This window comes from Tamandua tetradactyla, chromosome 21 (genome assembly GCF_023851605.1).
Source record: "Tamandua tetradactyla isolate mTamTet1 chromosome 21, mTamTet1.pri, whole genome shotgun sequence".
Classification (NCBI taxonomy): Eukaryota; Metazoa; Chordata; class Mammalia; order Pilosa; family Myrmecophagidae; genus Tamandua; species Tamandua tetradactyla.
The window spans coordinates 30,441,166-30,467,880 of NC_135347.1; the positions used below are offsets into that span (position 1 = coordinate 30,441,166).

At 37.4% G+C, this 26,715-nt stretch overlaps 1 protein-coding gene across 2 annotated transcripts in view; it reads right to left on the bottom strand.

Annotated features, from left to right (window-relative positions):
* The window catches only part of FAM174A (family with sequence similarity 174 member A), a 55,785-nt gene extending 50,933 nt beyond the window's left edge, over window positions 1-4,852 (bottom strand). Inside the window, exon 1 of one of the 2 annotated variants that reach the window (XM_077139070.1) lies at window positions 4,189-4,848. In XM_077139070.1, the coding sequence (XP_076995185.1) occupies window positions 4,189-4,625 (437 nt within the window). In that variant the 5' untranslated portion in view covers window positions 4,626-4,848. Of the gene's footprint in view, window positions 1-4,188 lie in introns of both variants that reach the window. The other variant, XM_077139071.1, reaches the window with a different exon arrangement.
* Between the last annotated feature and the right edge of the window lie 21,863 nt (window positions 4,853-26,715).

A 26,715-nucleotide genomic window follows, 5' to 3' on the forward strand; every position in this document is an offset into this window, starting at 1 on the left:
TGAACAAGAATGAAAGTACCTATTTTTAAAGTTGTTTGAAGAATTAAATGAGAAAAGTGCACACAGAATATCTGGTATTGTGGCTGACACAAAGCAAGCAATTAATTTTAGTTATTGTGATGAGTAAAATCTCAAAAATAATGTTTCAGTTACAAAGTGAGGTTTCTCTGCATATAGCCTGATCATCATTTTTCACCTTAGCATATAGGTTTGATCACTATTCAAAATAAATTAATATTTACCGTGTTCTTACTATACACAAAGCATTAACAGGACCCACATTTGATCAATACAATTCTACACTGAATTGGACTGATCTTTGGAATATTTCCAGACTCTGAAGTGAAAGTTATAATATTCATTATTATTAAATTAGATAAAAATAAAACAACTTGAAAGTCTCACAGAGTTTAATGTATAAAATTTTGCAAGTAAAATATTCTCAGTGTGCTCCCATTTCTTCCTCAAGAAATAAAGTGCTTGGCCCATTTTTCCTCCTTGGCACAAATAACTAATGCTGGTATTCTGTCATACACAATTTGGAAGTTGGACTTAATATGGTATTTTAGTTTGCAAGATGCTGGAATGCAATATACCAGAAATGAACCAGCTTTTAAAAAAGGAATTTAATAAGTTATGAGTTCACAGTTCTAAGACTATGAAAACATCCCAACTCAGGCATCCAGGGAAAGATACTTAATGCAAGAAAGACTGATGAGTCTGGAACACCTCTGTCAGCTGGGAAGGCACACTGATCCCTTGTTCTTGGGCTCTGTTGCTTTCAGCCTCTCTTCCTGTGGGTTTCCTCACTTTGCTTCTCCAGGGCTGGCTTTCATCTCTTGGCTTCCTTTGGCTCTCTCCAGGTTCTGGCTTGCTTAACATCTCATGGCAACATTGGCTGGGTTCCAAGCATCTCCAAACATCTGTGTCTTTATTCTCCAAGTGTCAGCATCTGTGTCAGCTCAGTTTTCTCTTCAAAATTTTTCCCCTTTTAAAGGCTCTAGTAAACTAATCAAGACCCACCTGGAACGTGTGGAGTCACATGTCCATGTAATCAAAAGGTCACCCTCATGATTAATCTAAACAAAAGTTTACAACCTACAGTAATAGATTAGGATTAAAAGAAATGGCTGCCCCCACAAGATTGGGTTAGGATTAAAACATGGCTTTTCTGGGGTACATAATAGCTTCAAATTGGCATATATGGACATTAACCAAAATAATCATAATCTGGAAACAAAAAGAATCAGTTTTGAACATTGCCCAGACATTGTTAGCTTCAATTAACTTTTGATGTTAGGTAGTCAACTGTTTTAGTTCGTAAGCTGCGGAATGCAATATACCAGAAATGGAATGGCTTTTTAAAAAGGGAATTTATTAAGTTTCAAGTTTATAGTTGAAATGTCCAAATTAAGGCACGGCTATTACAATGTCCAAACTAAGGCATCCAGGGAAAGATACCTTGGCTCAAGAAAGCAGATGATATTCGGGGTTTCTCTCTCAGTTGGAAAGGCACATGGCACCATCTGCTAGCTTTCTTTTTCAGCTTTTTGTTTCATGAAGCTCCCCCAGGGGCATTTTCCTTTCTTCATATTCAAAGTGTCTCGCTGTGTGGGCTCTGTTAGTTCTTTCCAAAATGGTTCCTTCTTAAAGGGCTCCAGTAAGCAACCTCACCCTGAATGGGTGGAGACATCTCCATGGAAACCATGTGATCAAAAGTTACCACCCACAGTGGGTTAGGTCACATCTCCATGGAAACAATAAAAAAGATCCCACTCAACAATACTGAATGGGGATTAAAGGACATGGTCTTTCTGGGGTGCACAGCTAATTCAAACGGGCACGCCAACTAAATTTAAGACTTGGACTGCATGAATGTGTTAGATGCTGTTTAAAGAATGTAGCTTAAATAAGCAACAGTTCAGAACTTGGCTGTTAACACACAACATGCTAATAAACCATCCAATGGATCACAACACTGTATCCTGCCAAGCTTTCAAGCAATGAAAATAGAAAATCAGTGGCAGTAAACATTTGCACACAAGATTATAAATAAGGTGAAGCAAAAGGAAAAAGAGTAAGGGACACCACAAAACTTATCATCAGATCTATGTTTTCCAAAGTTTAATACCACAGCTCTCTGGATGTTCATACAAACTATGAACACTGAATTAAAGAACAATCATATAAAATAAAAAAACATAATTTCTTTCAATGTTATTTTAATCTTTCTCTATAGCAAGGAGAAAGTACCAGACTGGTGCTAATGTTCTTAACACGGGTGAAAATTTTCTAACCTTCCCTTTACAGAAGGTGGGCCTGGACTTGCTGGCCTTTGTGAACCAGTAATAACTAGGTCAATTCACATCGTTTATACCAGGGGTTTGTAAACTTTTTAGTCTCAGGATTCCTTTACATTCTTAAAAATTACTGAGAAAGCTTTTATTCATGTGGCTTATACATATGTCAACTAATCAAACTTGAGAAAAATTTTAAATGTCTACCAAATGATATAAAATAATAATACATGCGAATATACTGCATGTGCATGCTAAGATTACTTGTATGAAAAAAATGAATTCTCAAAAAGGAAACAAAACGTGGTAGAAAGAGTGGCATTGTTTTGTTTTTTCAAATTCCTTTAAGATCTAGATTCTCATATTTGAGAAACAGCTAAATTCTCATATTTGCTTCTGCATTCAATCTTTGCAATATGTCATTTGGTTAAAGGATGTGAAGAAAATTCAATAGAGATTATGAAGTCGGAAAACGGAAGAGCATTTTAATAGTCTTTTCATATACCGGTAGTTATTCTTTTACTACACCAAAACTTGACAAGATGTAGTTTCTTAAAGGTTAGTCGCAATGTGAAATCTTAAATGCTATCAATGAACTATGTGTACTCTACAACCTTATAAGAGAATGTATTATTATGAAAATGGTTTTCATCTTGCAGATCCCCTACAGAGATCTCAGGTACTGTCTCCCTTTTTCCCTAGGCCATGGAGAACCACTGACCACTAGCATACACTATGCTTTTTTAGTCGGCAATTTAAGTCAAGAAATGTTGGTTCTCCATTCGTGATACTAATAGACTTGCTCAAAATGAAAACTTTTAAATAAAATGCATTCACTTAAAATATTAAATAGCACGGGTGTATAATTGTGGAGAAAATAATATAAAGGAATAGTATGGAAAACAATGAACCAGTACAATCTTGTAAATTTATCCTCTAACCTATTTTATAGAAAAAGAAATTGCCTAGATAGTTTTTTCTCAGCTCGTTTGTTTGCTGGCTCCTTCTAAAATTTAGGTTTTGGCTCTCTATGTCAACTCCTCAAAGCCATGGCACCCAGGTAACACACTTAGAGTGGCTTTATTACAGATTAGTCAAAACTAATCTAATGTTATGAAATATACAATATTTCAATACCATGATTGATACCATAAAACCCATGATTCTTAACCTTAGTAAAATATAAATTGATATATTTGGCAATATATCAAATAAGGGTTACATATAATTATAAATATCAGGAATGGATTACATAATTCCTTTTCTACTTGCTAAGGCATTAAGAGTGGAGGAAAAATAACTGACAATTATCTATTTTTATTCATGACCTGGTACTAGTTTTAAATCTTATAAACCTAATAGCTATAGCAAGCCTCTTCTGCATTATTAATTCACTCAAATGAACACTAATGTCCTATTAAGTGGTAGCACTGTGCAAAAAACTCTAGGACTTAAAACCACCTACTATATAGGAATCTTGTCCTTAAGGAGTTTGTATTCTGATAGCCAAAATGACAAATCAGATGCACAACAATACAGAGAATAGAAAGAGAGAAGTATTACAAGTGGGTATGGTCTAAATTCAAGGGAACACAAGGTTACTTCCAGTTCAGGGAAAGGATGCCTTTTGAGGCGAGTCTCACACACATAGAAAGATTTGGAAATGGTGGAGAACTAATTTATAAACGAAAGGGAACAGATACTTGCATGTTTTTGCAGAACTTTTCACCAGATGTTTAAATTCCCCCACAGGTAACACGGCATTAAGACAGTCATCCTCACACTGACTCAGGCAGCCTGCCCATTAGCTGCTGGGGGCGTCCCCGGGTCACGGAAACCTGCGTCAATCTAAGGGAAGGTCACGAGGCGGCCCCTTCTCAGGCCCGCTCACCTGACCGTCCTGACGACGAAGTACACCAACACCGCACCGCTCACCACCATCAACACCGTCAAAGCCCGCTGGGTCATGGGTTTGTCACCAGGGTTTGGGCTCACAGCAAGGACACCGCCTACTGAGCCTCCTTCCCCGGCCTTCCCTCCGTGATCGTCCGCCGCAAGCTCCGCCCTGGAGCTGCTGCCATTGCCGCTCTCGGCGTTCCGCGGCCCCGCGGCCTCAACCGGAGTGCGGCCTGGCAGCTGGGCTGCGGTGGGGCCCGGCGACAGCGGCCGCAGGGTTCGCGGCCCTGGATCGGGCGGCCCAGGGCCCGGCGCGGCCTCAGCCGCCTGCAGCAACACCGCCAGGGGCCCGCTCAGCGCTGGCAGCAGCAGCAGCAGGAGGACGGGGGCCAGTAGGCGGCTGAGGCAGCATCGGCAATTCGCGGCCCTCATCGTCCCCCGTCTGCCCTCTCACCACGTGGGAGCCGCCGGGCCCGCCGCCCTGGCACCAGGAGGGACCATGGGCACAGTGCTGGACGAGGAAGAAGTGGCCAAATCGCGCGCTAAGGCCAGGCCGCGGAAGGTGGCAGAGGCGGCAGCACGGGCAGCTGCCGGGAGAACCGGAAATTCGTACATCTCCGCAGCCACTGCTACTACGGACGCTTTCGGTCGCTAACACGTAGGGGCGGGGGCGCGCTCGTGACGTCAGACGCGCGGGGCAGTCCGCGCCGGGCTGTGCAGGAAGACACGGAAACAGTAGAGTAGGGACTGCAAGCTGGTATGGGTCACAAGTAAGAAAGGGGGGGAAAAAGGATTACGTGAAAGTTTAACTTTTTGTACGTGGGAACCATGAGAAATTAGAAGCGCTTATTTTTGAGTTCCCTTGTGCAAAACCTTAAAAACACATCTAATAATAGTGTGGAACTTCAGTTGAGCAAATAAAAACAACTTCTGCAGCAACTAATTCCTGGACCAGATCTTAATAAAGCAGATGTTAATAATTGTCGTTTTTTTTGTTTGTTTGTTTTTTAAACGTGTTTACTCAAACCGTTTAAAACGTCAGCTTCTTTCATGGTGTTAAATTCCGGGTATCGGAGAGTGGACAAATAGGAGGTGATGCCCGCCCTCATAGCACTTACGCTAAAGTGGAATTAACAGTAAATAATCACACTCATACTGAATTACTCTGTGTGTGTTATGAGTCAAGGGTACAGGATCTGAAGTGCAGATTTTGTAAAGGACTATTTTAAGTTGGCTGGGCAAGATGGTGCTTTTTAGCTGTGTGCAAGGAGCAGGGTGAAGGAGTTGCTTCTGCAGGGACTAGTCGTTTCACACTAATTTCGTTGTAAAAAAGCCCATTTGTGAGACACGCTAGCTTCGGATTCCAACTTGGTGTTTATTAGTAATATGTGGCTCTTTGGATTTCTCATCTTCCTTACTCTTGATTTGCTTCTAAATTTATTCAGAACCATACACGGAACGGGGTTGCTGTTTAATACCACCCCAGTTCCCACAACATTCAACATGTCAAAAGAAAAGGAAAGGTGCACCATCTGTGCTTCCTACCAAAATCTAATGTTACCATTGCGTTTCTCATCCCGATTAATGGCATTACTCTTTTTTCCGGGTGCTCAGGCTTCAACCCTTGCCAGTAACTAGGACATGCAAAGTGTGAAATGATTTTGAAATCTGAGTCAAGCTAATGCTTTCATATAGTCAGAGAAAGTCATGTTCTCATCTTTCTCAAAATATGATTCTCAACAACCAGAATCAGAAAGGAAATGTGTTAGAAATGCAGAGTCTGAGTCGCTATTCTAGAAATTCTGAAATGGAATTTTCAGTTCCTGAGATTATGGATTATGCATGTATTTTTAATGAACTCTCAGGGTGATTTTCATTTACACTAAAGTTTGAGAATCTCATTCCTGGATTCAGGTGTTGTCAAATCCTGTCTGCTTCCCTAATGTCTTTTCCATTGATCCACTCCTTTCTGCCCTCTCCCTGCTTCTCACAACTAATGTTTATATCGCTAGGACTGTGTACTACCCTGCTTGCCTGCCTCCCCCCATCCCACCACAGCTGTCAAAAGAAACAACCTCTAGTACAAAGCTTCAGCAGGTTTATTGAAAAACTACTAGAGCAGGGAGATTTCAAACTGGGGAAGTTGGACGACAGTCTAAAGATGGTGAGTGAGTTATAGTGGCTTATGAAGGCAATTAGGGGATTTCCGAGTGGAAAGTTATGATTGCTTGACATTTAAGTTCTTCACTGCATAGGAGAGTATGTAAAGTAGGGAGCAGAAATACATTGATTTATATAAAATAGTTGTCCTATGCTAGGCCATCCCTACCAAACTGAGACCAGCTAATTGCTAAATGTTGCGTGAATTGCCACTTTGTTAGGACTGCTCTGCTTTCTTAGAAAGTCCTGTCCATAGTTTTATCATTAGAAAAGTCCTGGCTTGTCTGGAAAGGGGGCTATTTTATTTAACGCTGCCTTCAGTTAAACTCAATATGTTACTGCCAGAACAAACTTTTCAAGTTCAGATTGCTCTTAAAATAAAAACAATAAGCAAATAACTAGAATTTTTAGTGGTTCTCAGTAGTCCTCAACAGCAATGATCTGAAGCAAGCAAAACACTGTCAAATTATTGTGCTTTTTTTTAGAATAACATTATTTATAAGGCATCAGGAAATAATGATATATTCTAATCTTTCATAATAACTATAAACAATTTTCATAGAAAATGTTGCATTATGTTGCTAGTACAATATAAAATGATAATTTTGAGAATATAAGGATTTAAAAGACAAGTTGTCAAACTGAGTATGAATTTTTATTTCTGATTTTTTATTGATATTAATCTACTACTTATTTACTTGTTTATCTGTTGGCTTTCAAAAAAAGTTGTACCAAGCACTAGAGTTTTAAAAACAGGTGGAGGGGGGTGCAGCGGTGGCTCAGTGGCAGAATTCTTGCCTGCCATGCAAGAGACCCAGGTTCGAGTCCTGGATCCTGCCCATGCCAAAAAAAAAAAAAAAAAAAAAAAAACATATAAGGAAGAAAAAGCGAGGAGGCTTTGATACCAGGGAATACTTACTGAACCTTGTCTTCTATTAGATTGAATTGAAAATAAAATGCCTATTTAATATCAATTTTCTCCTTTTATCTTGCAACCTGAACACAGTTTGTTTGGGAACTAGAAATATAGCCATCTAAATATGAAAATTCTCAGAAATCCTAAAAGCTAGAAGTGTTGTTATAACTGTTGTTATATCAGCTGAGGTGTTCCCTAATTAATTAGAGTAATGGTAGTCTTTTCCAAATATGTAGACAAATTTAAATGAATTGATAAATATTTCTTGTTTCAAGAATGCTATCAATGAACTATGCGCACTCTACAACCTTGTAAGAGAATGTATTATTATGAAAATGGTTTTCATCTTGCAGATCCCCTAAAGAGATCTCAGGTACTGTCTCCCTTTTCCCTAGGCCATGGAGATACACTGACCACTAGCATATACTATGCTTTTTTAGTCGGCAATTTAAGTCAAGAAATGTTGGTTCTCCGTTCCTGATACTAATAAACTTGCTCAATCATAATGAGAAACTCAATGGTAACATTAGATTTCAGTAGGAAGCACAGATGGTGCACCTTTCCTTTTCTGTTGATATGTTGAATGTTGGTGGGACTGTGAGAAGAGGCAGAGTTTTAAATTGTAACCCAGTGTAGGGGTACTCAGGAAACATTAAAATTATACAATCTCAAGAATAGAGATATAAAAAAGATTAAAGAAAAATGAACAGAACCCCTTGAAACTATAAGACAATATTAAAAGTTTAATATATTCATATATATATGAATTCTAAAAGGAAAAAAGAGTGTAATAAGGCAATATAATATTTTTTAAAAAGATGGCTGAAAAACTTTGACATATGGTTCCAAGATGCCTAGAGAGTGGCAAACAAGATAAATACAAGGAGCCACACCTAGGTATAGCATAGCAAAGCAATGTTGGGAAATCCAAAGATAATCAAAAATCTCGAAAGGAGCCAGAGAAAAATGATGCTTTATGTAAAGAAAAATAATAATATGATTAACAAATATGTCTGGCCTCTTGTCTATCCACAGGTATAGCTTTTGCAAAGATGACTGACATCACAGATGAGAGCTCCTTGAGGTGGGCTTCGGCAATGATTCCAACTGGATGTCCCATTGGGCACCTATGGCAAAAAACACAAGGGTTGCGACTATGTGGCACACGGTACTAATGATCTAATTGTTCCAGGTGATAGACATTTTTGTTTTGTCATGTGAACAGAAAAAAAATGCAGGCATACTACCATTGTAAGAAAGGAGGCCAGAAAATGATGGAGTGGCATGTTTAAAGTGCTAAAAGAAGGGGGGTGATAACTATAACTATGCAATTCTATATCCAGCAAAATTATTCTTCAACAAAGATGGTGAAATAAAGATATTTTCAGAGAAACTAAAGCTGAGGAAATTCATTTTAAGCAGACTGCACTATAAGAAATTATCAAGGTTGTTTTTCAGACTGAATGGAAGTTATGCAAGATTGGAACTTCAATTTGCAAAAAGGAGAGAATAAGTAGAAATGGAAAATCAGTGCATAAGTACTAAAACTTATATTTCTTAATTAACCTCTTCCCATATTCTTAAGAAACAACTAAAATGTTTAAAAAATAAAATTATAAGGCAACATTTATAATATGTATAGAAATATAGAAACAATAGCTAAAAGGGGAAGGGGGTAAAGTAAATGGAAATACATTTTCACATCTGTGAAGTAAGACAAAGCGTGAAGATTAAAATATTGGTTGTGAAGTGGAAAATAGGATGTATGTAAATAGAATTATATTCTTGTAAGGTTATTACATTTGTGAAATGTCAGGTAGGAAATGTCACCTATAGAGTAGGATTTGTGAAAGTTCAAAATATTATCAGTTAAGTTTGAAGTGGTACATATTGTTGCAAAAAGGTTCATTGATATATTAAGACAGACTATTGTAAGACCTAGAACAACTAGTTAAAAAATGAAAAGAATATCTAAGAAAAAGATAATATAAATAACTACAAATAAATATATATCCTTGTCAGATATTTCTTACAGTATATATATAATTAAAATGACATTTTTCTAATAAAAATACAATTACACTATAGAAGCTTAGAAATATAGTTAAATAAAGAAGCACTTGAAAATTTCCTTTCAATATTACAATAGTATTCATGTGCCTATGTTTATGTATACACATAAATATTACAACTTTTGCTTACATTACATATTTGGACTGATATAGTATATATACTTTGTATAAAATCTCTTTGTGTTCATGTGCTTTAATGAATGATTATATATATTTACTGTATTGGGCAATTCCCCTTTAGCTGGAACACTAAACATTTCTATAGAATTATTTTATTTAAATGTTTTTCTACATATCAGCCAATGAATTACTTCTCAAAGGAATGTATACCAATGACCCATTTTAAGCTATTATGTATGCACACTCTCTGACTTGAAGATTAAAAAGCAAAAAACATGATGAATCAGTTGGTTGAAAAGTAGAAGTGGGATAGAGCTGAAGGCATGTCTTAAATGTTGAATGGCTGTGATTGGCTTGTAGCTCGTAGCCAAGCCACAGAAAAACAGTGGGAAGTAAACCAAATACAGGTGGAAGTACAGACAAGAAAGCAGTGGGGTGGAGTTTGAGAGCAGAGCCAGATATGAAGAAGATGCCGCCTCCTTTATATCCCATCCCACTCACTGCCATCACCACTTGGGAGAAGATTAGGCCTTGTAGGGGAGAACTGTGCTGGGGGATATGTAGTCCTGTGCAGGATTTACCCTTCCTACGGTGAGGGATGGTGTGCTGTTTTGAAACAATTATGTACCCCAGAAAAGCCATGTTTTAACCCTGACCCAATCTTGTGAGGGCAGCCGTTTCATTTAATCCTGATTCAATACTGTGAGGTGGTATTCGAAGAGTGACTATGCCCATTCAAGGTGGGTCTTGATTAGTTTACTGGAATCTTTAAAAGGAGAAACATTTTGGAGGAATGACAGAGCCACACAGCCAGAGACCTTTAGAGATGCAGAAGGAAAGTGCCTCCCGAGAAGCCGTACGAGATAAGAAGCCAAGAGAGAAAGCTAGGAGACGTCGCTATGTGCCTTCCCAGCTGACAGAGTTGTTCCGGATGGCATCAGTCTTTCTTGAGTGAAGGTAATCTCTTGTTGATGCCTTAAATTGGACATTTTCACAGCCTTAGAACTGTAAACTTGAGACATAATAAATTCCCCTTTTAAAAAGCCATTCCATTTCTGGTACATGCAGGTTTCCTATTTCTCTGATGAAGCAAAAAATTCCTTGTCTATATTAATATGGAAAAGGCAAACCTAGAACAGACATTGGGACAATATTCTTCTTCAGGACTAAACAGTTTGGGGACAACCAGTGAGTCTCCTGCTACCCAGTATAGATTAAATTATGTGCCCCAATTTAGACATGTTTTTAATTTTAATTCACATTCCTGTGGGTGTGAAGCCATTGTAAAGTAGATATTTTGAAGATAGTTTAAATTTTAATTAAGTTGTGGCCTAACTGAACGATGTTGGGTCTTAATCCAAATTGTCGATGGTCTTATAAAGAAAAAACCACAGAGGAGCCAGTAGCTGAAAGCCAGCAGAACCTGGAAGAGAAAGGAGAAGATATTACCGTGTGAAACGAGGCAGGGATTCAAGCCAAGAATCACCAACAGCACCAGAATGTTACAGACTTTGGGGAGAAAACATTGCTTTGTGATGTCTTGATTTTGGTTTTCTCCAAACTCAAAACCATGTGCCAGTACTTTTCCAAAGTTTCAGCCAGCTCATTGTGTGGTATTTGTCAGAAGTGTCTGCAAACTAAGACACATCCCATTTCCCCTTTGAATTGGAGAGTGTTATGCTCTCGAAACCCCCAATCCTCTAACGTTCAGGGGTAGCAATAAGATAACGTGGTATTTAGAAGTAATATTTCTGAAACCTGGGAGAGGTCACTGGGGAGTTGAATTATTAGTGGCCGATTTGAAAGAATCAGAGGTTTTATTTCTAGATCCGTCCCACTTCAACAATTATTGTGTCAGTCCTGCTATATCTGATCCCTTTGCCTGCTTTCCAGAGAAAGTATACCATTTAAAATTTCTTTTCCTCCTGGGGCTTATCTTCCCTTAGACCCAATTTAAAACTTTTTTCCTCTAGTGTATCTTCCTTAATTAGTCTTTAGTCAATTTATGTCTCTTGCTCAATTTAACTCTGTAAATTTGTGAATATGAGTGTATACTATCTGCGTCTAATGCAACGTACTTACTAACTAATCAGGTCACCCATATCTGTTCTTAAAATTCTTTATGTGATGTTTAAAGACAAATGTACAGTGCATATTTCTGTTATTCAGATGGCTCTGCAGAGAAACATAGGTCTGGTGAGAGCATTCAATTAGGACAAATAAATTTCTTTCATTTTTTTTTCAGAATAGGGTCTTGATAACTTCTTTGTGGTTGGGATAAGAACAGGTAGAGGAAAACATTCACACCCAAATGAGATATTTCCATAACACTTCTGATCTAATATATTTCTAAACAATATTTTAAACTTTATAAAGAAATCACTATTTAAAAGTAAATGTCATTGAACTCTAAATTGTTGTACTGCAAAACAATATTTCAGTTAATTGAATCTAAAGGAAAGATTTTTAGTAAAATGCAATTATTGATTGCATTTGAATTTGGTGCTCTGAGGTTAACATGATGGCGTTTCCAAAACCAGTATAACAGAACAGCATTTTCCCTTTACCTGGAAAATCGTAACAAGGTTTTCCCTTTACCTGGGTTTTTTCCTTTACCTGGAAAATCGTTTTTCCCTTTACCTGGAAAATCGTAACAAGGAACCCAAACTAGGACACCAAAGCATATTTATCCTGCATTATAAGGGCACCTGATAACAAATGGAGACCAGACATCACACTTCAGGGCCTTCTTTTTCTTTTTGAGGAGATTCTCCCTCTAGACCTGCTGCTGGCTCTGCCCCAAGATGTCCTTATGGATGGAGAAAGAAAATCTTGGCAGAGGATGGTTGAAGGAAAAATCAGGAAAAAAAAAAAGGCATTTCATGTTTCTACCAACCAAGTTCAGATTCAATAAGATATTTTCACTGGCATAAATGTTTTAATGATCGTTTTTTGGAAGCCTCCTGTGAAAGACTGGATTTTCAGCAGCAAAATGCCTTGTGCCTACAAGCTACAATTCTTTGTCAAGGAGAACTTATATTCAGAATTCCTCTGGGAAAATGGAAGCCTTATAGTTGTAGCTAGCTTCTGTCTTTGATAGCTTAAGAAACATGAAAAAGAAACCATAATTAAGGCCATATTTAAGTATCATAAAATTTTCTTAACTTAAAGCTACATAAAAGAATATATGGGCGGGCCCATGGTGGCTCACTGGCAGAGTTCTAGCCTGCCATGCTGGAGACCCGCGTTCAATCCCCAATTCCTGCCCATGTAAAACAAACAAATAAACAAACAAAAAAAGAATATGCAGTGTAAGGGCACAACACACAAATCTACATCGTGTGATATAAATGTATCAATCACACAAATGAATTTATGTCCTAGCAATCAGAATTAACGTGATCTAATAGGGCAAAAACTATTATCTTACATCTACAAATGGTTCAATAAATTCTCACTGTATGTTGTTCCAGGCATAATCCTCAAGAAAAAAATACCCTAAATAATTATTTTAATGTTTATCTAATACAAATAATTAAAATGAAATAAAATACCTTAAGCTCTGCTGTAACTATGAAAACATTTTTAAAATTACCTTTTATTGGGGTCTTTTAGAAAATTATGTGTTCTGTTTATATTTTTGAAGTATTAAAAAATTAGTAAAATGATTTTTATGGAAAAACTTTGGTATTGCTATCAAGGTTAATCATTTTATGAACTTTTTCCAAGCTTTCATTACAGCACAGAGTTTTTCAGGGTTCTCTGGTTTTCTACTTAATTCAGTGAGTGCCCCCAGTTTTCGTGCCATTTTCTTAAGAAACATTTCTTAAAAATGTGAATTTTAAATCATTTAAATTAGTTATTTTTGCTAACTGTCCATGCTGTACTTACTGCCTCAAATAATTTTTAAAACTAGTGAGAAAATAAATACCAGCAACACATTAATATATTTTTAGAACTTAGAAATATATATACATCAATAGTTGGGTAGTTGCTCTCTAAGAGTGAGGCCTATAGCATCAGCATCACCTGAGGACTTGTTAGGAATAAAAATTCTTGAGCCCAAGCCCAAGCTATTGAACCAGAAACTCTCATGCTGGATCTGATAACACCCCCTCTATGTGATTCTGAAGCATGCTGCAGTAGGGTATTGCTACTATGACAATATTAGAATTAGATCAACAAGATTAGGTATTTTCTGTAAATTAAATCTTCTGAATGCAAAAGTATTTTCAGTCTTGGCACATACTATATATATTATAATCATTTGGGAATGATTATAATATATGTAATATATATATAATATATAATCCCTGGGTTGGATGGGACTCAAGCATAGTTTGTTATGCTCCACAGATGAGTATAATGTACAGCTGATTCCATAACCAATGCATTTATGGAGTGAGTTCTTGGAAAAGAGTAGTGCCCTCATTGGAGCTATAAAGAGATTTCCTAATGATTAGGTCCCCTTATGAGAGGAAAGCAAATGAAGGTGTTTGAGTGAAGCGATTTCACAGGTAGCACCCGCCTTGGGCTTTTAACATCCTTAAAACCATTCAGAATGGTCAAAGCTAATGCCCAGAGCTTTTCTTCCCATTCTACAAAAAGGAAAAAAATAACCAGACATCTGAAGAGCACAGCTTTAATAGAAAGAAAACACCATAGAACTAGACAAGCCATAATTAATATAGAAGCTAATTTAATAACTTAAGGTAAACATAATATTTATCCACTGGAAACTGAAAGAATAATAGTAGCATGAATGAGGGAGAGGAAATTATAAAGAAGAATGAAGCAGAAATACTGAACGTAAAAAAGAACTCTTGCCTTTTTCTAGCTTCCTTCCCTACCTTCCTTCATTCTCCTGGAGATATCATTGTGAATTACACTTTAAGTTTTGAGTTGTTTCAAAAATTCTCTTCCTTCCTTCATTTTATTAAATTGAATTCATTCATTAAATGTTTTCATTTGTAGACATTGAAGGGCACAGTCAATTATTCACCATTGCTTCTTAATATCTGTCTAATAAAATGCAGAAAAAAGAAAATGAAAGACTACATAAATAGTACAAACAAAAGAAAAAACATGATAAACAAGCTCAACCATGATCTCATTACAAAAATTGAAAATTATTTAACTCACTAATCAAAATGTAGAAATTCTCAAATTGGATAAAAAAAATCCCACAAGCAAGGTCTTATGCTACTTTATTTATAAGAGCTACATGTAAAATAAGTCAGTACACAAAGTTTTAAAAATATTTTTTAAAAAAGGAAAAGCAAACAAACCAATATAAAGCAAAAGAAAGTCAAGTTAACAATTTTAAACATAAACAATATAGAAGTCAAAGCAGAAAACACTTTAATAGAGGAATATTATACATGTAAAGCCAACAGATCAAGATGATATAGAAGTTATGAAGATGTGTGCCCAATGATAAAGCTGACAGAAAATCAGCAACGGTAAGCAGAAACTGTGCCATTATCTGTTTATTGCCTCTCAGTTCCAAATTCACCATCCACTGCCCTACTGTTGATGCTGTAGCTACAGCTCACAAACATTTCTCATTTGACATTAGAGGATGCTGGAGGGACACTGTAGAAGGAAGAGATTCTGATGTAGTTTTTCCTTCTTGCCCTCAACGTGTTGAATGTAGGAACCAAGTAGCTACAATCAAGACAACCTTTGAATCTTGCAGATACTTTGTTTCTCCTGCTGATTATGATCAAATTAGTATATGGAATAAATCTAGCAGATGCATATCCACGTTACTCACAAACTCTACTCCTTGTTATCATTATTTGGATGGAAGTTCCCAGAATTTTTGATAGGCAAATGTTGACCCTCATTCTTCCTATGATCCCTATAAATTGGCCTGTGAGCAGAACAACTTTAGCAGATTGCTGCTTAAATAATTTTCCTTGCTATTTTGATAAATAGAAGATCTGGGCAGTCTTGTCATTACCCAGAACAATTCATAGGAATTTTCATACATTTATCTACCCATGGAACCACTATAGCATTACCGTAGAACTTTTTTAGTCTCTCAGAAGGCTACCTTGAACCACTTCTCAAAGAATACCCCCCTTCCTCATAGTACAGTTTCTCAATAGTGGCATTATTAACATTTTGGACCCATGGGGACTGCCCTTTCTACTGGGGAAAATTTAGCATCATTCTTGGCCTCTGTTGGTTAGATGCCAGTAGCACCCCCACACTCATGTATACACACACACAGCTGCGACAACCAAAAATGTCTCTAGACATCAACAAATGTTCACTGGGGGCAATATCATCCCCAGTAGGCAATCACAGCAGCAAGGTAATCACTATTCTGGCTTCCAGAATTTTAGATTAGCTTTGCCTATTGAGTTTTGCAGACAGGGAATGAGATGCATTAAAATGCATTAGTATGCATCGTATTTTTAATCTACCCAGTCCATCCTTGTTCTTGAGCATAGATCCATCCAGGCTGGTATAATAGATGTCGTTTCATTCACATTGAGAGATTCATCTGGGTTGTCACATACAACTTTTCTTATCACTTGTAATTGTTGCAGCATTCTGTTGTATGAATATGCCACATCTTACTATTCCTTATCTTGCTGATGGTCGTTTGGGTCATTTCTAAATGTGGCCATTATGAATAAAGCTAATATGCATTCTCTTGTATATGTCATTCTGTGAAAATGCACTCATTTCCGTTGATGTTGGTGTTTGTGTTCTGTTGATATTGGTATTCATTAAAACTAAGGATTTCTTTTATCAAAAGACAGCACTGAGTGAAACAGTATTTACATTCTGGGAGAAAATATTTCAGTACATATCTCAGTCAAGGAATTCACATCCAAAACTATAGAAAGAACTCCTATAAATCTATAAAAAGGACAATCACATTGGAAAAATAGGAAAAAGAGATTAACAAAAGTGAATATCCAAATGTCCAACAAGCTTATGAAAAGGTGCTTACCTTTTATAGCCATTGATAAATATGCAAATTAGAACAATAATAAAATAGCACCACGCAGTCACCAGGGTATATTACACATTACATATGTGAATATTTTTCCTCTTCTATTATTTCTTTTAATTTTGTTTATCGTGTCAGGCAATATACAATGTTTATAAATATATATATAAATAAACATAAACAGGATAAATTAAATGTAAATATATAGGCATGGGCAGGCTCCAGGAATCAAACTATAGTGTTTACATTTTAATGTGCTGAATCAATCAGTCCTTTCCTTAATGGCATCTTGTTCATATCATGGTTACAAGAAACTTTCCTATCTAAACAGTAACGGGCCTAAAAAACATAATTTTTCTAAATAAATTTTTTCTATACTATGTGTTTTACATTAAAAATTAAATGGGGTATAGTATGTATGAATATTTTTGTTTTTTTTATTGCTTTTTCTGAATTGATGCAGATGTTCTAAGAAATGATGATGATGATGAATATACAATTAGGTGATGATAGTGTGAGCTGTGGATTATATAACAAGAATGGAATGATCATATAAGAGTGTTTCTATGTGGTTATGTATAATAAATAAAAAATAAATTAATTAAAAAAATTAAATGGCTAAATCATATATAAGTTATTTCTGTTTTTGGTATGAAGCTGGGATTAGCCCAAATTATTTGTTGATCATTGAGGTGATTTTTCATATAATAATTCCCCATGTATGTGTGTATCCTTTTCTTGCTTCTCTTGATCTATTTTCCATTACTGCATCTGTGCCAGTTTGAAAAGGTTTACATACCCTAGAAAAGCCGTGTTTTAATCCTAATCAACCTTGTGGGAGCAATGGTTTCTTCTAATCCCTATTCAGTACTGTATGTTGGAAAGTTTAATTAGCTTATCTCCATGGAGATATGACTCAATCAAGAGTGGGTATTAAACTTGATTAGATGGAAATGTCTCCACCCATTCTATATGGGTCTTGATTAGTTTACTGGGATCCTATAACAGAGGAGACATTTTTTGGGGAGAATGTCTTTTGAAAGTGACGAGAAAGCCACAGCAAAGCCAAGCAGAGCCACGAGGCTGAGAGAACCACAGAGTCCACCAATCAGTGACCTTTGAAGTCTCTGAGAGAGCAGAGAATGCTGCAGAACCATGAAGTAGACAGTCCACCAGCCACCGACTTTGGGAGATGAAGAAAGAAAACGCCTTCTGGGGAGCTGGAGGGGAAACTAGCAGATAACACTGAGTTTGCCATGTGCCTTTCCACTTGAGGGAGAAACTCTGAAATTCATTGGCCTTTTTGAATCGTGGTATCTTTCCCTGGATGCCTTAGATTAGACATTTCTATAGACTTCGTTTAACTGGGACATTTTCTCAATCTTAGAACTGTAAACAAGCAACCTATTAAATTCCCCTCTTTAAAAGCCAATCTGTTTCTGGTATATTGCATTCTGGCAGCTAGCACACTAGAACAACATCAATATCACATTTAAAAAATTACTTCAGCATTATTTTAAATTTTAAACACTTTCTGGCCATTCTTGAATATTTACTCATTCAGATATGAAAAAACCCAAGAACGCATTTGTTATTTGCCCCCAAATAAATCCCTCTGAGAATTTGATTGAGTTCCCTTGATTGGGTTTGAGTCCTTTTATATTTTTATAATATGGAGTCTTTTCATCTAGGAACACAGTATATAGCTCCCTTAACTTTAACATACTTTAGCAAAGATTTATGGATTATTTTATACATCTTATATATTTTGTGTTATTAGGTATTAGTTAGGGTTCTCTAGAGAAACAGAATCAACAGGAAACACTTGCAAATATAAAATTTGTGAAATTGTCTCACATAACCATGGGAATACAGAGTCAAAATCCACAGGGCAGGCCATGGAACTGACGATTCCGATGGAGGGTCTGGACGAACTCCACAAGAGAGGCTCCCTGACTGAAGCAGGAAGAAAACCTGTCTCTTCTGAATTCTCTTTAAAAGGCTTCTGGTGATGAGATTAAGCATCACTCATTGCAGAAGACATTCCCCTTGGCTGATTACAAATGGAATCAACTGTGAATGCAGCTGATGTGATCATGATTTAATTCTATAAAATGTCCTCATCACAACAGACAGGCCAGCACTTGCGCAACCAAACAGTACCACCACTTGGCCAAGTTGACATATGAACCTGACCATGATAGTCCACCCCTTGTCAGCTTGGCAGCTATACTCATCACCTTAAATCATACCTAATTCTAAATAAAAAACAATAAAACACACATTTTTTCTTTCACCTAACAATACTCAACTGTCCTGCATATAACTGGAAACACATTAAATCTCTCCAGAATAGGATGCAAGTCCTTGGGTGATATTCATTCTTAAACTTGACATCTTACAACTTAAATAGTATAACATGAACAAAACAGCTTTACAGTGCTCATTTCTATAACTGATCATGTGGTTGTAGTTCATATTTATGACTACCTTCTTCCACTACTCATTCCATATTCCCTTTACCCTCAACAAGCACTTCAGATGGCTGTGGTTCTTTGCCTGGTGGGGTGACCCAAACCTTCATTCCTAAAGTTTTAGACCATTGATAGTCCTGCCTGGATTGGGTTGCTGCAATTTTCCATTGATTTTAATCACAGGGCATGGTAGTACCAAAAGATACCCTATGGGATCCCCTATAATCCAGGAAAACTCTTCTTTACCTCCATTGTGTAGTTGCAGTCCTATTTCCCCCTGATAGTCAGGGTCAATCACCCCAGACAATAACATAATCCCCTTCTTGGCTTGTTGATCCAGGGGCATGAGTAGCTCAAAGTGCCCAGGTGGCAGTCCTAGATTCCAGTTCAATGGAATCATTGTTGTTTCTCCTGGTGGAAGCACCCCCCCTTTTGGAACTAAAACCTGTAGAACAGCAGAACTCAGGGTTGCAGGGACAGGAAGCAAAAATTTTCCTAGTGGATCACTAGAGGTAATAGTGAGTGGTACCACTCCCATTTCCACCCCTTGGTTCCTGGACCCATGGATCCTGGCTATGGGAGAAATAGCACCATACAGCTGACATTGATTCAGAGCATACACAGCTTCCTGGAGAACATTACCCCTGCCCTTCAAGGTATTGCCACCTAGTTGGCACTATAATTGAGTTTTCAAAAGGCCATTCCACTGTTCTATCAATCCAGCTGCTTCTGGATGATGGGGAACATGGTAAGACCAGAGAATTCCATGAGCATGTGCCCATTCCCGCACTTCATTTGCTGTGAAGTGTGTTCCTTGATCAGAAGGAATGCTGTGTAGAATACCATGATGATGGATAAGGCATTCTGTGAGCCCACAGATGGTAGTTTTGGCAGAAGCATTGTGTACAGGGAAAGTAAACCCATATCCAGAGTATGTGTCTATTCCAATTAGAACAAATCCCTGCCCCTTCCATGAAGGGAGTGGTCCAATGTAATAAGCCTGCCACCATTTAGCTGGATGGTCACCTCGGGGAATGGTGCCATATTGGGGGCTGAGTGCGGGTCTCTGCTGCTGGCAGATTGGGCACTCAGCAGTGGCTGTATCCAGGACAGCTTGGTGAGTGGAAGTCCATGTTGCTGAGCCCATGCATAACCTCCATCCCTACCACCATGACCACTTTGTTCATGAGCCCATTGGGCAATGACAGGAGTTGTTGGGGAAAGAGGCTGACTGGTATCCACAGAACGGGTCATCTTATCCACTTGATTATTAAAACTGTCCCCTGCTGAAGTCACTTTCTGGTGCGCATTCACATGGGACAAAGATATGTTCATGTTTTTGGCCCACTCAGAAAGGTCTATCCACATACATCTTCCCCAGACCTCTTTGTCACCAATTTTCCAATTATAGCCTTTCCAAGTCCCTGACCATCCAGTCAAACCATTAGCAACAGTCCATGAGTCAGTATACAAACGCACCTCTGGCCAGTTTTCCTTCCAAGCAAAATGAGCATCCAGGTGCATGGCTCGAAGTTCTGCACACTGGGAGGATTTACCCTCACCACTGTCCTTCAAGAATACCCCAGAAAGGGGTTGTAGTGCTGCACTTTCGGGTGGTACCTGCATATCAGGCTGAACCATCTGTAAACCAGGCCCAAGTTTTCTCTTCCTCAGTCAATTTACTGTAAGGAACTCCCCAAGAGGCCATGGCTCTGGTCTTGGAAAGAGAAGGTAATGTGGCAGGAGTGGAGACCATGGGCATTTGGGCCACTTCCTCACATAACTTACTTGTGCCTTCAGGACCTGCTCTGGCCCTATCTCGTATATACCACTTCCATTTTACAATAGAGTACTGCAGTGCATGCCCAACTTTATGGCTGGTGGGTCAGACAACACCCAGCTCATGATAGGCAACTCAGGTCTCATGGTAACTCGGTGGCCCATGGTTAAGTGTCCAGTCTCTACTAAGGCCCAGTAGCAGGCCAAAAGCTGTTTCTTAAAAGGAAAGAAGTTATCTGCAGCAGATGGTTAAAGCTTTGCTCCAAAATCCTAAGGGTCTGCATTGTGATTCTCCTATAGGGGCCTGCCAAAGACTCCAAGCAGCATCTCTCTTTGCCACTGACATTTCCAGCACCATTGGATTCTGCCAGAATGCAACACATCAGAGACAGATTGGCTTTTAATAAAATGGGATTTATTTCATTAGTTCTTCAGAGGAAAGGCAGCTAACTTTCAACCAGGTTCTTTCTTATGTGGGAACGCACAGGGTGATCTCTGCTGTCCTTCTCTCCAGGCCTCTGGGTTCCAACAACTTTCCCCAAGGTGATTCCTTTCTGCATCTCCAAAGGCCTGAGCTGAGCTGTGAGTGCTGAGATGAGGTATGTTAGCTGCTTGGGCTGTGCTACATTGAGCTCTCTCATTTAAGCACCAGCCAATTAAATCAAACATAATTCATTACAGCAAGCATGCTCTTAGCCGACTGCAGATGTAATGAGCAACAGATGAGGTTCACATTGGCTCATGCCCACAGCAACAGAACCAGGTACCTTCACCTGGTCAAGTTGACAATTGAATCTAATTATCACACCAGATCAATAGCTGCATACCAGGTATCAGAGGATGTATTAATTTGCTCAAGCGATGATACCACATCTGGAACAGCAACTGCAATTGGACTTACCACCTGGTTGAACTTACAATAATCCACTGTCATCCTCCAAGACCCATCAGTTTTCTGCACAGGCCAAATAGGAGAGTTGAATGGGGGATGTGGTGGAAATCAGCACCGCTGCATCCTTCAAGTCCTTAAGAGTGGCAGTAATCTCTGCAATCCGTCCATGAATCCAGTATTGCTTCTGATTTACTATTTTTGCTAGGTAGGGGCAATTCTAGTGGCTTCCACTTGGCCTTTCTCACTATATAGCCCTCACTGCATGGGTTAGAGAGCCAGTGTGGGGATTCTGCCAGTTGCTCAGTATGTCTATTCCAATTACACATTCTGGACACTGGGGAAATAACTACAGAATGGGTCTGGGGGCACACTGGGCCCACAGTGAGATGAACCTGAGCTAAAACTCCATGATCACCTGGCCTCCATAAGCTCCCACTCTGACTGGTGGACCAGAATGATGTTTTGGGTCCACTGGAATTAATGTCACTTCTGAACCAGTGTCTAATAATCCCTCAAATATCTGATCATTTCCTTTTCCTCAATACACAGCTACCCTGGTAAAAGACTGTCAGTCTCCTTGGGAAAGGCTTGGAGGAAGAGTTACAGTATAAATTTGGGGCAGTGTACCAGGGTTCTCCCCAAAAGGGGCCAGGCCTCACCTTCATTCAAGGGACTCTGGATCTGTAAACTGTCTCAAGTGTGCAAATTAATTAAGGGGCCGTGACTCTGTGTTTTTGTAATTCAGGTTAGACTTCTGTTCACTTGACCTGGAACTCTTTTGTTTATACAGCTCGAACAAAAATTTAGTAGACTTCCTATCTATTGCATTTCTAGCTAACCCATAACTCATAGCCAATACCACAAATCTCTGAGTCATATTATTTTGACTCCTGCTTTAGTTTGCTATCTATTATAATAGCCATGTCCACCCTGTTTTTGGCGATTAAGGGCTGCCACCTGGCTTCTCCCAACTTGGGATCCAGTCATTCCCATTGTGTTTAAGGATTCCAGCTCAGTGACAGCAGTTTCCTACAGTAATATCTGACCTACAGAGAAGTGCAACTACACAGCTCTTCAGGGATGATGGCAATAGTCTCACAAATTTATTTCTCACTGTTCTGGTAAAAGGTGCATCCTCCAGACATTCCTGGGGTGTAAGAGCAGGCTTTGCACAATAAATCCACTCTAACATTCCAATCTCTCTAAGCATCTGGATCCCCTCATCTACATTATACCAGGGCAGTTCTGGCATTTCAACCTTAGGTAATGTCTGCCACCTTTTAATCCATGTTTCAACCAACCATCCAAACAAACTGTTAATGCTTTTTCTAACCCCTCGAGCTGTAACATTGAATACAGAATCTCTGTTTAATTGATATTGAATGCATATCAATGAATTCAACCTGATCCAGCCTTACATTCCTCCCACTATTATCCCACACCCTTAAAATCTATTGCCATACATATTCCCCTGATTTTTGTCTATATAAATTGGAAAACTCACACAGTTCTTTTGGAGTATAACATACCTCCTCATATGTGATACTTTGTACCTCACCTTTAGGGGCCTGATGGGACTTTAATCGAGTTTTAAGTCTGAAAGAAATGAGGGGTGGTGGGGGTACATCATGAAAAGAATTAGAAATATCTTCCAAAAGAGACAGAGTGGGAGAGAATATCTTAATTAGTTTGGGCAACTCTTCTTCCTGCCATTCCATTCAATGATCACACATTCTGGAATGAGGAACAGAGTAAAAAACAAAACAATGTTTCTATTTTTATAAACATCATTTTAAAAGGTTTTCAACAGTAATTTCAAATAGTTTTTGTGATGGTTAGGTTCTGGTTTCAACTTGGCCAAGTGATTATTCCCAGTTGTCTAGCCAGACAAGCACTGGTCGAACCTTTGCTGCAAGGATATTTCGTGGCTGGTTGATAAACCGGAAGACTGGTGTATTAAATCATGTCAGTTGATTACATCTACGGCTGATTCCATCTGCTATCAAGGAAGGCAAATCCCCCACCATAAGAAAATCTAATCCATTGAAGGCTTTTTAAGGAAGAAGAGAAACTTTTTCACTGCTTCTTCAGCAAGTGAACCTCTCCTGTGGAGTTCGTCCAGACCCTTCATCAGAGCTGTTAGCTTCATAGCCTGCCCTGTGGATTTTGAACTCTTCCATTTCCACAGTTGCATGATACACCTTTAGAAATTTCATATTTAGAGATATCCCCTGTTGGTTCTGTTTCTCTAGAGAAACCTAACACAGTTTCCAATATTTCAAATATTAGGAAAGCCTTTCCCTGTAGAAATTGAGTTCAAAACCTTATCTCCTTGCTGCACATTTATAAGATTTCTATATATTTTTTGTGCTATGATTGCCAGCATTAGGTATTCTTAAGTTAAATTTCTAAATTAAATTAGAAAGCATTTTTTTAATTTATGTTCAAATACTTTAAGTAACATGCTATAAGAAGCAAAATAGATCATTGACTAACTTCTCTATTTTATGAAATTTGGTTTATTTAGGTTTCTTACTTTTTTTATCTACTATGGTAGTTTATCCTCTATTTCTTACATACATATATAAAATTTAATTTATTATAATTTTGTTCCTTTATCATTTTATCACATTCTTATCTACCCTTATAGTCCCATTATTCTTGCTAATGTTTATTTATTTTTCATTTTTATTTTTCTTGATCATATTTTCTAGAGGTTTACCTATTTTATTGATCATTTCAAAATATCAGCTCTTAGATTTATTACTCATATGAACTTTTCTGTAGACTTCTGCTTTTTAAAATTCACTTTAATGTCTTCCATCTAAACTCATTTGGTATATTTTGTAGCTGTTCAGATTCGTAAGTTTAAATGTAAACTTAGTAGTAGTTATTTTCTATGCCTTCTCTTTCATAATGAAAAAGAGTTAAGTACACATTTTTCACTGCAGGCAGCTTTAGCTGAATCCTATATACATTGCGATGCAATGTTTTCATTAGTGTTAATTCAAACAGGCTGTTTTTTTTTTTAATTTTGCTTTCCTTTTTAGAAAAAAAAACTTATTTAAAGCATTTATTTTTAAATAGCTTGTTTCATATTAATTGCCAAATTATTCTTTATTGTACTTAAAGTGGGGAATGTTGCTTTGATAGTTACATTTTGAGATTTTTATTGAGATTTTCTTCGTGACAAAAGGTATGCTCAATTTATAAATAATGTTTTAAATTTAAAAATAATGTATAGGCAGACTAGAGTTTAAGATGTCAAGACTATCTACTAGGAATATTGAGACGATATTCAAACCTTTTATATTTTTATTTTTTTTTGCCTCCCTAACCTATTGAATCTTGAGATAAATGAGTTACTGTCTCCAAATGTGAATCTTATCTTTCCCCCAGTGGTGGGGCGGGAGTGCGGGCAAAAAAATCCTTGTTTCTAATACTTTTGTTTTTTGTATTTTTCTGCTACATTGTACAGAGTGCATATTCATATGTGTTCATAATATGCTTTTGTCATTATGAAAGATCCACATTTGCCCCATTGATGAATTTTTCATAACTCCTGTGTCATCTAACCTAATATTGCTATCAATATTTTCTTACCTTTATTATATTTTTCTATATTTACTTATTCATGTATGCAAGTTTAATTTTCTGTTGTAAAACTACTTATACCTGCATTAGTTTTCCTTTTTTATTTTATAAAATCTAAATGTTTTTATAATAATTTATGCTTATTGTTATACTTCTACTTTTGTCTTATTTATCCCAGGTTATTTTTATGAGTTCTTTTCTTTTCTCTCATGTATTTTGTTAAAATACATTTTTTTCTACTTCTTTCCTTTAGGGATTTGGATGTTTCTGTGTCAAATTTGTATTTTCCTAGTAGTATCTTTATTTTAAAAACTATAATTGTTATAATTCTTGAGACATCTCATAATTTTATAATCTCCCATCTTTTGTGCACAATCTGTTTTTCTCTCTGAAAGCTTTAGTCTTTTCCTCATTATAAGTCCTCTGAAATATTACTACATAATGCTATGGTGGAATTTTAGCATATGATGTGGTTCTACTATTAAATTTTTTAAGTTAGTAATTCTGATTATTTTCACTTATACAGTCTTCCCAAGATCTCAAACCTTCATATAAGAATTTTGAAATTTTCTCTTATTACCCCACTATATAGCTGAAACAATGATTTCAAGTTAACCTTTCAGGTACAAGATGTTCTAGAGGATGGAGTCTCTAAGGGAAAGAGAAGAGAATTACAGAAATGGACACCTGACTCTGGCCCTGAAAACCTGTCAGTTTATTTTGGGAGATAAACACATTACTGACCAATTCAAATCTAACTATATCCATGATTATAGAGATATACTAGATTTTCAGTCAGGGACAATGAGGACAGAGGAAGTGCCTGAGCATAAAAATAAAAGAAGATGTTGCAGTGACTGGCAAGCTCACCCCCCAGCAATGATCCAGGAAATCTAAAGACAAAAGGGCATGGGGCTGAGTGCCAAGCGATACAACTGTAAATAATAGTAAATATGTGAAGGAGATGATTGGGAGTTGTGACTTTATTCTGTTAGCAGTTAGAAGTAATTGAAAGACTACAGTTTCAGAATGATAATTGCAGTAGTATGTGGAAGATGATTTAGAGAAGGAGAGACCAGAGAGTCTGTGAACAAGGGAGAGGAAAAGAAAATGGAGGGGAGAAATTTACTTGAAGACAGTTTTGCTACCCATTTTACTCATCAACCTATTGGACGTGAGGAATATTGGAGATGGAGTGGTCAGAGATGTATCTTAGATTTCAAATATGTGTAGATTGGGTGGATGCTGAGGTCAGTAACTGAGTTTTAAAACAAGGTGGGAGAGCAGGCTTTAGTGTTTCAGGAAACAGTCTAATATAATTGTTAGACAGATTTGGATTCAAATCTTTGTACTTGTTTTACTGGATTTCTGACATTGGGCACATTGCTTAAGCATTCCGAGTCTCAGTTTCCTCTGTGAGAATCCCTATCTCAAGGAGTTATTATGAAGATTAAATGACAGAATTACATAAAATTCATTACTGTTTCTCTCATTATTATTATTACTACTATTTTTGGACATAATATATTTGAGCTTTCATTGGAC